This window comes from Oncorhynchus kisutch, unplaced genomic scaffold (genome assembly GCF_002021735.2).
Source record: "Oncorhynchus kisutch isolate 150728-3 unplaced genomic scaffold, Okis_V2 Okis06b-Okis10b_hom, whole genome shotgun sequence".
Lineage (NCBI taxonomy): Eukaryota > Metazoa > Chordata > Actinopteri > Salmoniformes > Salmonidae > Oncorhynchus > Oncorhynchus kisutch.
Window position 1 is genome coordinate 747873 of NW_022261983.1, and position 13960 is coordinate 761832.

Sequence of the window (13960 nt, forward strand, 5' to 3'; positions counted from 1 at the left end):
AAGATCCTTCACGTGTGATAGAAAGACACTGTCCTCAACGGTACTCCCCCCGCCTTTGGTCGTTGTCATGGTAGCTAGCAACGTAGGTCCAGACAGGGCAGGTCACAGGGAGGTGACAACAACAAACAGCAGGGATCTAGACAGCCATGAACCCGGAACCATCTGCAGTCCCAGCCACAATGGCTAACCACATCGCGGGCTGCTTTCAAGCCCTCAAGAAAACCCAGCTAAGCCAGCTGCTACGCAAATTGCTACTCAGACCCATCCTTGGTCGGCATGATCACTGGACAGAGACTAGCAGTCCCAGCAACTGATGCCAACTGTGTTGCGGGTTCTGAAAGTTAGATTTCTACTAAGAACTTTCCAATACACTTTCAAAACAACAAACTTTTCAAAACAACAAAACTGAACTCTCCCTCGTTCAACCGGAAGTGATGTGTAGTGTGGAAGAGAAGAAAGACAGGAACTATTGAAGAAATAACTCTGCGGCTTTAGAGGCAGCTTCTTCGCAAAACAGAGACTTGTTCACTCAAGCCTGACGCAAGCATTTGTTCAGATGTATAAAGATATATAATTTGCTAGATCAGGCCAGAGCAGACTAGATCAGGCCAGAACAGACTAGGGCAGGCCAGAACAGACTAGGGCAGGCCAGAACAGACTAGATCAGGCCAGAACAGACTAGATCAGGCCAGAACAGACTAGAGCAGGCCAGAACAGACTAGGGCAGGCCAGAACAGACTAGATCAGGCCAGAACAGACTAGGGCAGGCCAGAACAGACTAGGGCAGGCCAGAACAGACTAGAGCAGGCCAGAACAGACTAGAGCAGGCCAGAACAGACTAGAGCAGGCCAGAACAGACTAGAGCAGGCCAGAACAGACTAGAGCAGGCCAGAACAGACTAGATCAGGCCAGAACAGACTAGATCAGGCCAGAACAGACTAGAGCAGGCCAGAACAGACTAGAGCAGGCCAGAACAGACTAGAGCAGGCCAGAACATGCTAGATCAGAACAGACTAGAGCAGGCCAGAACAGGCTAGATCAGGCCAGAACAGACTAGGGCAGGCCAGAACAGACTAGAGCAGGCCAGAACAGACTAGATCAGGCCAGAACATGCCAGATCAGAACAGACTAGAGCAGGCCAGAACAGGCTAGATCAGGCCAGAACAGACTAGAGCAGGCCAGAACAGACTAGAGCAGGCCAGAACAGGCTAGAGCAGGCCAGAACAGGCTAGATCAGGCCAGAACAGACCAGAGCAAGTCAGAACAGACTAGAGCAGGCCAGTAGAGCCTCTTCCCCCAGGGTACCAGAAGAGACAGAGCTGTGTGCTGGCTGCTGTGACATTGGCTCTGTAAGGTTACATCTCACTAATGGGATTGTGTTTTCTGAGCATATTTACTACATAACCTCTTTATGCAGTACCATTCAGCAGACAGAGAGGGATCTACTGCTGTGTGTCCTGGGTGGCTTCCAACTACACAGTCACAATAACAGAGTAAGGTTACGCAAACTGACAACTTTTCCAATTCTCTCCTCAGACTCCTCTTGAGGATTCTGATACGATGTAGGACTTGGGCTTTGGTCGTGCACCACATGTCCAGCTTTCACTTCTCTATTTTTGGTAGCAGGCCTGCCCAAGCGAAAGGCAGAACAACTAGCAAATTATGCCTCTACTGAGGATTCTGATAAGGTAGAGGCTGTGCCACAACATGGATGCTGGGACCAATAGGTTTTGTTGCTTGGTAAAAGGCAAGGCCAAAACACCCGCTGTTCTTTCAGTGGGATGCAATGTTTAGAATGTATGATTTGGTGCCTCCAGGACAATTCAGACGGCTGATTGAGGATCTTTTTACAGAAAAATGTGTTATTTATATTTGTTTTGCTTTTCGTACTGTATTTGATGTGTATATTTTTGTCTCTACGGTGTTCATCCTTATTTTAAAAACAACAACATTTTCACCTTTATTTAACTAGGCAAGTCAGTGACAGCCTACACCAGCCAAACCCGGATGACGCTGGGCCAATTGTGCGCCGCCCTATGAGACTCCCAATCACAGCCGGTTGTGATACAGCCTGGATTTGAACCAGAGTGTCTGTAGTGACGCCTCTAGCACTGAGATGTAGTGCCTTAGCCCACTGTGCCACTTGGGAACCTAAAATCACTCTGTAAAAGAGACCTTGGACTCAGCATGACTCCCTGTCAAAATAACGGTTCAATGCAAAGACCATGTAGAGCAGAAACAGTTCCTAATACTGTTCCTATGTGTGTTTCAGGTGGGGAACCTGGGCCTGCTCTTCATGCTCCTGTTCTTCATCTATGCAGCACTGGGGGTTGAGCTGTTTGGAGAACTGGGTGAGTTGGTAGTGATGGGCTGGAACAAAACCCTGCACACCCAATGGCACGCCACATTCAGAGTTGTACATATCCAATCCTGTTAGATTACAGAGCCAAGACAGAATTAAAAAGGGACTTGTAGTTAAGTATCTGGACGCAGCCAGAACCCAGAAGTATTAAGAAGACTAGGCAGGAGAACAATAACACGTCAGCTAGGCCTGTCTTCAAACTGTCACACTCTCTATGGGACTCTAGTCAGGTCTGCTGGAGGTCATCTCTCATCCCATCAGTTTTGAGCAAAGGATTAGAGCCAAATGCAACTGTAGTAAGGAGAGAGATGTGTAAACAATCAGCCAAGACAGCTTTAAGACCCGGAGCAAACAACCACATCTGCTGTTGTTGGTTGTTGGTTTCTAAGAGGACTGAACAGATAAATGTTCTTTATATAAACTGTTATTTTCTCTTCATGCATCTTTATCTCTCCCTCTGTCCCTTCGTCTATCCCCCTGTTCCCCCCTCTCTGTATCTATCTTTCTCTATTTGTTTCTCTCTCCCCTTATCTCTCACTCTCTCTTACCTCCCCATCCCTCTCTCCCTCCCCCATGTCTCCCTCCCCCATACCTCCCTCCCTCCCTACTCTCCTCTCCCAGTGTGTAACGAGGACTACCCATGTGAGGGGATGAGCCGCCATGCTACCTTTGAGAACTTTGGCATGGCCTTCCTCACTCTGTTCCAGGTCTCCACAGGGGACAACTGGAATGGGATCATGAAGGTATGGATGGACTTCTACATGGTGTTCTATGGAGTGTTTATTACAATAAATGAGATAGTTGATCATCTGATACTTTAACCCAAAATGACTTGGATTACCATGTTTCAATGTGTTGCTATTTGGGTTGTATTATTCAGTTCTCATTTTGATGTCTGTGGTTGGTATTTGGTGCCTGGCTTCTTAGCTGCAGAGAAGTTTCAGAGTAATTACAAGCCCTGTGGCCCTAAGGGCAGACCCCTAGCCTATGTCCTGCTGCTTAAGAAGACCATTCCAATCCTCCTCTCCTTGAGCGCTGCCATAACCAGACCTGTCACAGCTCTGTATATCCTCTGTAAAGATGGCCTTTTTAAATAGGGGAATGTGTCCCACTCCCATTTCACAGTCGTCGCCCCCCACCCCCCCACGCTCAACGCATTATGGAGTGTGACAGGGGCGCACCGTAAAAACACCTCAGTGGTTTGTAGAGGTGCGGGTGAGGATCACAGCCGCTACCTCTCAGCTGAAGTGGTGAACTGTAATCACCTCTCTTAGATTACTACTGATGAGACCTTGTGAGCTTTCACTGCCTTTTACCTGGAGATGTGTTGGATGCAAACTGTCTGGAACGAGGGAGGGGGAAGAGAGAACGAGAGTGAATCACCACTGTGCTGACTAGAGAGAGGGGAGGGAGGGATAGAGGGAGGAAAACGAGGGGAGAGGGGAAGAAGGAAACACTTGAGACTACACAGTGAAAAGGTCAAAACAAATGAGAGAGAAGAGACTAGAATCAGCTCATGTCTGGATGTCTTACAGTTAATGTATGACAGGTCAATTTGCTCTCAAAAGTCTTACATAGATATCTTTGTTTCAAGTTGGAAAGCTTAACTCTTGTTCATGAAGTTGTTCATTAGAACGTGTTGTTTCTGTATAGTCCTGTGTAGCTCAGATGGTTGTGGGTTCGATTCCCCACGGACGACCAGTACAAAAAAAGTATTCAAATCTATGCACTCACTAATGTAAGTCGCTCTGGATAAGAGCTTCTGCTAAATGATGTAAATGTAATAATGTCTTAGCAGGACTTCATGGCTTGACCTAACAGACAACTCTATTTCTCCTCTCTCCCACCTTCCCTCCCCCTCCCTAGGACACGTTGAGGGAGTGCCCTCCGGACTACGGCCCTGACTACTCCTGCAACCCCAGCCTGCAGTTCATCTCTCCCATGTACTTTGTGTCCTTTGTGTTGACGGCCCAGTTCGTCCTGATTAACGTGGTGGTGGCGGTGTTGATGAAGCACCTGGACGACTCCAATAAGGAGGCCAAGGAGGAGGCGGAGATGGACGCTGAGATTGAGCTGGAGCTGGCCACGGGGGCCCTATGCTGCATGGGGCCGGAGGGAGTCTGTGCAGGAGGGAAAAAAGGTGGAGGAGCAGGGGGAGGTGGAGGGGGAGTTGGAGGAGGAGTGGATAGGGGGATGGGAGTCCCAGGCAGTTCCTCCGGGGGGAATATGCATCATCACGTGGCAACGACGCATCCAGGAACACTGCAAGATCCGAACAATCGTGATCCCTACTCTCCTGCACAGGTGAGATGGATGGATGAATACATTTCTGTCCATATGGGTCTGTCTGTTTCTGTCTATTTGTCTTTCTATTTGATATTATAGGAATTACACATATAAACAGTCTGACACACCCGTGTGTAGTACATAGACGTAAGGTTGAGGTCATTATGACAGGGAGAGAGAGGACAAGAACAAGAAAAGACAGAGGAGACAGAAAGATAATCAGAGACATTTAGTCTCCTTCCCGTTCTGACATCCTCAGTGTTTTAGACTGACCGCCCATCAGTCCTGTTTAACTCAGTTTGTCTGCTGGTTCACTCAACCTTTCATAATGTAATACAAAGGAGCCAGGGACGATATGAAGAGACAGCGAGAGAGAGAGAGAGATGAGAGAGAGATGAGACAGCGAGAGAGAGAGAGAGATGAGAGAGAGATGAGAGAGAGAGACAGAGAGATGAGAGAGAGACAGAGAGATGAGAGAGAGATGAGAGAGACAGATGAGAGACAGATGAGAGACAGATGAGAGAGAGGAGATGAGAGAGAGAGAGGAGATGAGAGAGAGAGAGAGAGAGAGTTTGAGTTTTAAATACTCTTTATTGGGTCTGGGGGCCCACCACACAATAAATACTCATACAAAACCACAGTTACACATCAATTAAAAACACAACTCCAATTCCTCCTCCACAGTAACTACACACAACAGCCTCTGAATACCCCATATACTCAAAAACAGATCGATATTGTTGACAAGTTTGTAATAGGCAAACTCAACCCTTAGTCTCGCTGCCAACATTCCCTCCAGCATTCCCACCACATCCACAGACCCCTGTCCCCGAATGCTGTTCTTTCGGGTCTTCCATATCGCTAATTTTACTGCCCCTAACACAAAATTAAGCAACACAACTACACCCTTTTGACTGAACCTGTACTTTGGCCCAAATATATACAGTTGGGAAGAGAAAACCTCTCCCAACGTTGAGAACCAATCAGTGATCAGTTCAATCATCCCAACCAACCTGGGACACAATAAAAACAGATGTGCCAGAGATTCAGACTCAGCACAGAATGGACACCCCTCCCCAACAGTAGGATCCAGGTGTACCAGATGCATATTGGTGGCTATAGCTCCATGTATTATCCTCCATTGGAGGTCAGCTGTCCTCTTATCAATAGGCAGTTTATATAATGATCGCCAACAGCCTTTTGGAGAGGCACCTGGACCAAGCACATCCGCCCACCTCGTCGATTTTACCCCTTCCAGGGAAGAGGCATGGTCTGTGCCCAGGCACACCTTTAGGTGTGCCCAGACCAGAAGAAATTGACAAGGGTCCTCTGAAGCTCTTGTATCAGACCCTTTGGTGGCTGTAAAATCATTAGTCTGTGCCACAGGGTAGAAGCAGCAAGATTATTAGCTACCAGGACCCGTCCCCTATAAGACAGCTGGGGCAACACCCATTTCCACCTTGACAGTCTGGCACACACTTTCTCCACTACACCCTCCCAGTTCTTTTTTTGAAAGACATCGGAGCCTAGAAAAACCCCCAAAGTCTTCATTCCATCTCTGCCCCACTGAAGCCCCCCTGGTAACCGTGGAGTAGACCCCATCTGAAGCTGACCTGCCCACAGCGCTTCACTCTTTCCCCAATTCACTTTAGCTGAGGAGGCCCCCTCATACACCTTTAAAGCGTTTAAGAGAACCTTAACATCCTCACCCCCTGTAATAAAAACTATCACGTCATCTGCATACGCAGACAGTGCTATCGTGGGACCCTTCGTTACACCTGGCACAAAGAAACCAGTAAGCTTCGCTCTTAAAAAACAAAGCATTGGTTCAATCGCCAGACTATATAACTGCCCTGAAATTGGGCATCCCTGTCTGATGCCCCTTTCGACAGGGATGGGGCAACTTAAACCACCACCCACCTTCACCATACACGAGGCTCCAGCATACAGTAAATTCACCCAAGACATAAAAACGTCCCCAAACCCAAAGGCTTTCATTATTTTAAACAAGTACTGGTGGTCCACACGATCAAAAGCCTTCTCCTGATCCAACGAAAGTAAACCCACATTTACATCAGACAGTTTACAAATGTCTAAAACATCTCTTATCAGAAACAAGTTGTCAACAATAGAGCGATCAGGTACACAGTAGGACTGGTCCTTGTGGATCAACAACCCCAGATACTCTTTCAACCTGTTTGAGAGACATTTAGAAACAATTTTATATTCTGCGCACAGCAAAGCAACAGGTCTCCAATTTTTTATGAGAGCCAAATCCCCCTTTTTTGGCAACAGTGAAAGCACTGCACGTTGACAGGATACAGGAAGAGAACCCTCATGAAAAGATTCACACATCACTTCATAAAAGTCCTCCCCAATAGACCCCCAAAAGTGCTTATAAAACTCAGATGGTAAACCATCAATGCCAGGGGCTCGGCCTGTTGAGAGCTGCATAACTGCTGTGGACAGCTCCTGCAGTGTAATGTCAGCGTCCAATGCGACTCTCTGCTCAGGTCCCAATTTAGGAAGACCATGTAACAACTGTTCAGTACACATAGAGTCACAATCCTCCGCCTTATAAAGGGACGAGTAGAAATCCACGGCATGTTGACGCATTTCACTGTCATCTGTGGTCACCTTCCCATCAGGGAGACGAAGGCAGACCATCTGTTTACGTTGCAATGTCGACTGTCCTAGGTTAAAAAAAAAAGCACTAGGAGCATCCATATCCTTGAGGGAAGCGAAACGAGACCTAATCAAGGCACCCTTCACTCTTTCATGCAGAAACGACCTCAGTTCATGTCTCTTGTCCTGTAAGTTCATGACTAGTCCAGGGTCATTCTGAGTGAGCAGCTTCAATTCAATAGATTTGATGTCCTGTTCAAGGGCCTTGATAGTCTCTTTAAATTCAGTTTGAGACAGAGCAGTATACTGTTGACAAAAAACTCGTATTTGGGCCTTCCCAACCTCCCACCATTGTCTCAAGGACTCAAAATTCCCTTTTATACCCCTCCATTTTTCCCAAAACAACAAAAACCTGTCACAAAACATGACATCATGTAACAATTTAACATTAAAATACCAGTAAGGTGATGACCTTCGTGGACAGGACAAGTGAATATCAACAGTAACCATATGATGGTCAGAGAAACCCACAGGAGTAATGGCACACTTTCCAACCCTACTACAGTATTGCTCAGATACATACAACCTGTCTAACCTTGCTGCACTGACACGACCTTCATTAATTTTTAGCCATGTGTACTGCCTAACTTTGGCATTCCTTACTCTCCACACATCAGAAAGCTCAAACTCAGTTAATAGGCCAGACAGGCAAGTGGCTGACCGCAGGTGAGGTTCTTCAGCGGTGCGATCAACAGTAAAATCCACTGTACAGTTCCAGTCACCCCCTAAAACCATACACCCCTCTTGATCACACTGTCTTAACGTTTCCTTTAGTTGATCAAATACAGCAATACGCTCTGTACCCTCATTAGGAGCATAAACATTCAAAAAAACAAACAAAAACCCCATAACATCCACCTTGACCAATAAAACCCGACCCTTGACAATCTCTGTTGTAGATACCACAGTCACCCCTAAGCCTGAGGAAAACAATATTGCCACCCCAGCACTGAAATTAGTACCATGACTGAGTACATGCTGCCCCTCCCACCACATACCCCAGTCAACCTCATTTTCCTCATCACTATGTGTCTCCTGTAGGAAAACTACATTAAGCCTTTTCTGTTTTATTACTTCTAATACCCAAGCCCTCTTATTCCTGTCCCTTCCCCCATTCATATTGAGAGAACCTACCCTTAGTACCTCCATGTAGAAAAGAGAAAAGAAAAGCAGAAAAAACCGAGAAAAAAGTTTCCCACCACCTTTTGCTGCTGCAACAGCAGTAATAAATTTCCTCAAGCGAAACCGCTTCTTCTCACTCAGCTGGTCTAACCCCACCGTCTTCTGTAACATCACAGCTGACCTCACAAACTTATCAACATCAAAATAATCTGCCAATTTGACAGATTTCCCAAAAGTCTGATCCAGAAACTCATTTACCTCCTCTAGATCATAAACGGAGTCCTCACCAGCATCTGTCATATCTAAAGAGATATCCATATCCTTCTCTTGATCCTCCTCAGCTGAGAACATAGACAACTGACTCCCCTCTACCACATCCCTTTCAACACTCTCCACTTGCACCTCATCACTCGTACCAGGCGTCTCCTCCACTATCTGGGAGACTAGCCCCACCTGAACATCACTACTCATAGTGGGCATCTTCTCCACTAACTGAGAGCCTAGCTCCACATGAACCCCAGCACTCGTAGTGGGCATCTCCTCCACTACCTGGGAGCTTAGCTCCACATGAAAACCCTCCTGTACCTCATTACTCGTAATGGGCATCTCCTCCACTACCTGGGAACCTAGCTCCACATGAAAACCCTCCTGTACCTCATTACTCGTAGTGGGAAACTCCTCCACTACCTGGGAGCCTAGCTCTACATGAAACCCAGCACTCGTAGTGGGCATCTCCTCCACTCCCTGGGAGCCTAGCTCCACATGAACCCCCTCCTTTACCCCAGCACTCATACTGGGCACCTGCTCACCAGTCTGAGGAACTGGCTCTTCAGATACATCCTTACCTCCTACAACAATACTTTTCTGTAGCATAACATTTCCTTCTAATACAAGTTGCAAACCCGTGCCCTCAACACGGATAACTTGTTCCTCAGCAACAGGTGCTTTTGGCTGCTCTACCGCCGTCAGCTCACCTCTCCCTACATCAGTGGGCCCATGCGTTACGATGACCACCTGTGCCCCTCCCTCTGCCTTCTCCCTTTTCGGGCAAGCATGTCGCTTATGACCAACATCCCCACACTCAAAACATCGTTGACTACCCGTACTAGCATAAGCCATATACAATCTATTGTCATACTTGATTTTAAACGATAACTCTAAAGTTTGCTCCGGTGAGTCCAAAAACATAAACACCTGTCGCCGAAATGACATTACCTGTTTCAACGCCGGGTGTTTGCAACCCAACGGGACAACCTTAATTGAACTGGCGAACTTCCCAAAGCGCAATAACTCGCGCTCCAATAGCTCATTAGGAATAAACGGTGGTACATTTGAAATCGTTACCCTTGTTGACGGAGAAAAAAGCGGCGTAACTTGAATAAACATTCCTTTAAGAAGTACACCATGCTCAACCATCCGATCAACTAGACACTCTTCTTTAAGAAATACCACCACAGCTTTATTCATCCGGGATGCATACGCAATATTCTCATAGCCTACCTTCTCTCCTACGGCGACCAGAAACTCCTCCACCGTGACAGTAGCTTCAGTAACACACCTAAAGCCATGCCGAAGTGACAGGGACGGCATCCCCATTCGGGCTGCCATCCCCGCCAAAATCAGGGTAATTTAGATACGAAAACAAAATACTTAATTCTACCAAAACAAAAATAATAACGTTAATCATGCATCAACAAAAATGCCACCAAGAAATAGCAAACCGAAAGAAAGTTGTGAATATCTAACTCTCCACAACACACGCACTCCTTCACTCAAACAATTCCCAGCATGCACCAATCACTCCCAGCATGCAGAGAGAGAGAGAGAGAGAGAGAGAGAGAGAGAGAGAGAGAGAGAGAGAGAGAGAGAGAGAGAGAGAGAGAGAGAGAGAGAGAGAGAGAGAGAGAGAGAGAGAGAGAGAGAGAGAGAGAGAGAGAGAGAGAGAGAGAGAGAGAGAGAGAGAGAGAGAGAGAGAGAGAGAGAGAGAGAGAGAGAGAGAGAGAGAGAGAGAGAGAGAGAGAGAGAGAGAGAGAGAGATTTAATCTTGTCGGCCCGGGTATTCAAATAACAGACATAATCTCTGAACAGGTCATAATGTAGATTCAGTACAATGTCACCGTGACCCATAGTGTGTCTCAAATGGCACGCTATTCCCAATATAGTGCACTACTTTTAACCAGGGACTTTGGGTGCCATTTGGGACGTACACTAGAACGTGGCCGTGGCCCAGACTACTGCAGAAAAACACAGCTACTCTCATTCAGGGTTCTGTTATTGGTTTCTACAGAAAACATCTCGAAGGGGTTTGGATATTATTCCTGGGACCCCTGAAATAGATGCTGATGAAAGAACAATGTGATTTTAGGGAGTTGAAGGGAGAGGAACATTGAAATACATTTTCATCTAGCTGCACCTTTCACAGTGAATTTGACTGGCGCTCTCCATCGCCATGGCAACCCTTGTTGTCAGTCTTCTGTGGCGAGGTAGACGAGCAAACACACACTGCACCGTGCATTTTATCACCTTTTCAATTCAAACTCAGGACTTCCGATATTAACCCATCAGTGTGCACACACACAAACACAAAGCCCAAACAAGCACACACACAGTGAGATTACTAAAAACCTAATCATAATGTAATGGCAAACACAAACAAACACACACACGGATGACTCACCGACTGCCTGCTACGATCTGTTCTACCTTTACAGAACTAAACTTGGCTTTACTGAGGAGCCATTTTTAGCTTTATGTTGGCTGACAGAATAACTTAATAAGAGGGAGGGAGGGAGAGAGGGAGGGAGCTTCTTTGGTCTGCTCTCCTCTCCCCTGGGTGATGTAATCAATTTATTCATTCACAACAGCTACAATTGTGTGTGTGTGTGTGTGTGTGTGTTTGTGTTTGTGTGTGTGTTGTGTGTGTGTGTGTGTGTGTGTGTGTGTGTGTGTGTGTGTGTGTGTGTGTGTGTGTGTGTGTGTGTGTGTGTGTGTGTGTGTGTGTGTGTGTGTGTGTGTGTGTGTGTGTGTGGAGGCAGGAATTATTGAGAAAACACAGAGGTAAATAGAAACAGATCTGGAGGAGAGTGAGCGACCTGAGTGGGAGGGAAAGGTGGAGAGAGAGAGAAGTAAAGAGGAGAGGTGATGCTAAGTGATTGGAGGGGAGCTGAAGGAAATGGCCATGATGAGAAATCAATGTTTACTCCTTTAAGGCAATACAATTCACAGCATCACTACGGCAGGTGTTTCCTTTACTGTGACACTTGTAATGGGATTCCAGACCTGGCAGAATGTGTTATATACAGACCCGTGCCTGTTTTATACACAGTATTCTAGTTATTCTAGACCCTGTGGATTCCACTGGTCTTCACTGTTTGTGACTATAAAAAAGACTCATAGACACACTTCATGTAATATAACAGGCTTTTAAAATTCAATATTGGTGCACAATTTCTACGAAAGGTATGCAAAAAGCACTCTTTTTGTGGAATGATCCAGATAATGACATTGGTGGTGATCTCCCTGTGAGAGAAACAGAGAAAGAGAGAGACTCTTTAACATCCTCTGGCGTCTTCCCCGATATTTGGAACCAAGGTCTGATCACCCCAATCCACAAAAGTGGAGACAAATTTGACCCCAATAACTACTGTTGGATATGCATCAACAACAATAGCAGAAAATCCTCTGCATTATCATTAACAGCGAACTCGTACATTTCCTCAGTGAAAACAATGTACTGAACAAATGTCAAATTGGCTTTTTACCAAATTACCGTAAAACAAACCATGTATTCATCCTGCACACCCTAAATGACAAACAATATGGGACTATATATATCTATATATAGAGAGAGAGAGAGACAGAGAGAGACAGAGAGAGAGAGAGAGAGAGAGAGAGAGAGAGAGAGAGAGAATTAACTGAAGGGCGCATGTTCTCACCAGGTGGCCAGCACTATTGTTGTCTAGAAAAATAGAAATGGCCTTATTATCAACCTATTAGGACTAAGCCACAGTCATTCAGGCGTGTGCCTGCGTGGTGGGTGTGTGCCTGCGTGCGTGCATGTACGTGGGGTGTATGTGTTCCTTTGCTATTTCGTAACACAGTCATTCAGGGCCTACTCCAGTGCTGTTCTTAACAACCCACACACACTGAGGAATATCTGGACTCTGTATAGATGTAGTCTATTGTTATATAATGTATAGTGATGGGGAATAAATCGATACAGTTACATATCGGGATATTATCGTATTGATATATTGTTTTGGCTGTACCTGCACCAAAACTCCACTCTATTTTTCCTTCATACCTTGTTCTCCATCTTCTTTTTAAATAGGGAGCCAATTTGTTTTGAGCATTTTATTTCCATGACTGATCAAAGAAAGCTCATTTTCTCATGTCTCTCTCTTGTCCCTCTGCAGCAGATATATGGTGAGCAAAATGTTTGGAACATCGGATCGCCAAAGAATTACAGTATCGAATCACAATATAGGTAGAATCATGAGAAGCGCAATACATATTGTATCAGCACCTAAGTATAGTGATGATATCTTATCTTGAGGTCCCTTGCAACTCCCAGCCATAGTTATATACGTATCCTGTAGATATATTTTATAAACCAGGTTCATTTTGGTAACGATGAAGGCATAGTTAGACTGAGCAAGGATTATAACCTGTTGCTAATGGCAAGCACTTTTAAACAACAGCTGCCTTCCTACATGTAAAACATGGGCTGGTGATTGGCTGTGTATGTGGGTTAGCAGTGTTAGACAACGGCTGCAGTTTATGTAACTATAACACTGACGGTACACTTTACTGGATTTTTCCATTGCTGAAAATACATAATAAATGGAGCCTGTGGATTTAGCATCCTATGACCCTGTTTCCTTAGTACTGTATGTATTTAGGGTAATGTTTCTTAGTACTGTATGTATTTAGGGTAATGTGTCTTAGTACTGTATGTATTTAGGGTAATGTTTCTTAGTACTGCATGTATTTAGGGGAATGTGTCTTAGTACTGTATGTATTCAGGGTAATGTTTGTTAGTACTGCATGTATTTAGGGTAATGTGTCTTAGTACTGTATGTATTCTTAGTACTGTATGTATTTAGGGTAATGTTTCTTAGTACTGTATGTATTTAGGGTAATGTGTCTTAGTACTGTATGTATTTAGGGTAATGTTTCTTAGTACTGCATGTATTTAGGGGAATGTGTCTTAGTACTGTATGTATTCAGGGTAATGTTTCTTAGTACTGTATGTATTCAGGGTAATGTTTCTTAGTACTGTATGTATTCTTAGTACTGTATGTATTTAGGGTAATGTTTCTTAGTACTGTATGTATTTAGGGGAATGTTTCTGCAGAGAAGAGCACATTGATGGGCCATGTAAGCACAGGGGAATAGTCACTAGATGGGCATGCAAGAATGGACAAGAGCAGTATGTTAGTGTTTGGAACTTCTGTCCTTTGTGACAAGGCAAAGACTCTATCTCTGCCTGTGTGGTTATCTGGT

The 13960-nt window shown here is 45.3% G+C and overlaps 1 protein-coding gene across 1 annotated transcript in view; it reads left to right on the top strand.

Annotated features, from left to right (window-relative positions):
* The window catches only part of LOC109884752 (voltage-dependent T-type calcium channel subunit alpha-1I-like), a 287147-nt gene that overhangs the window by 256700 nt on the left and 16487 nt on the right, over window positions 1-13960 (top strand). The window contains 3 exon segments of the mRNA XM_031813726.1: window positions 2273-2351; window positions 2984-3105; window positions 4229-4666. Coding sequence (XP_031669586.1) covers window positions 2273-2351; window positions 2984-3105; window positions 4229-4666 — 639 coding nt within the window.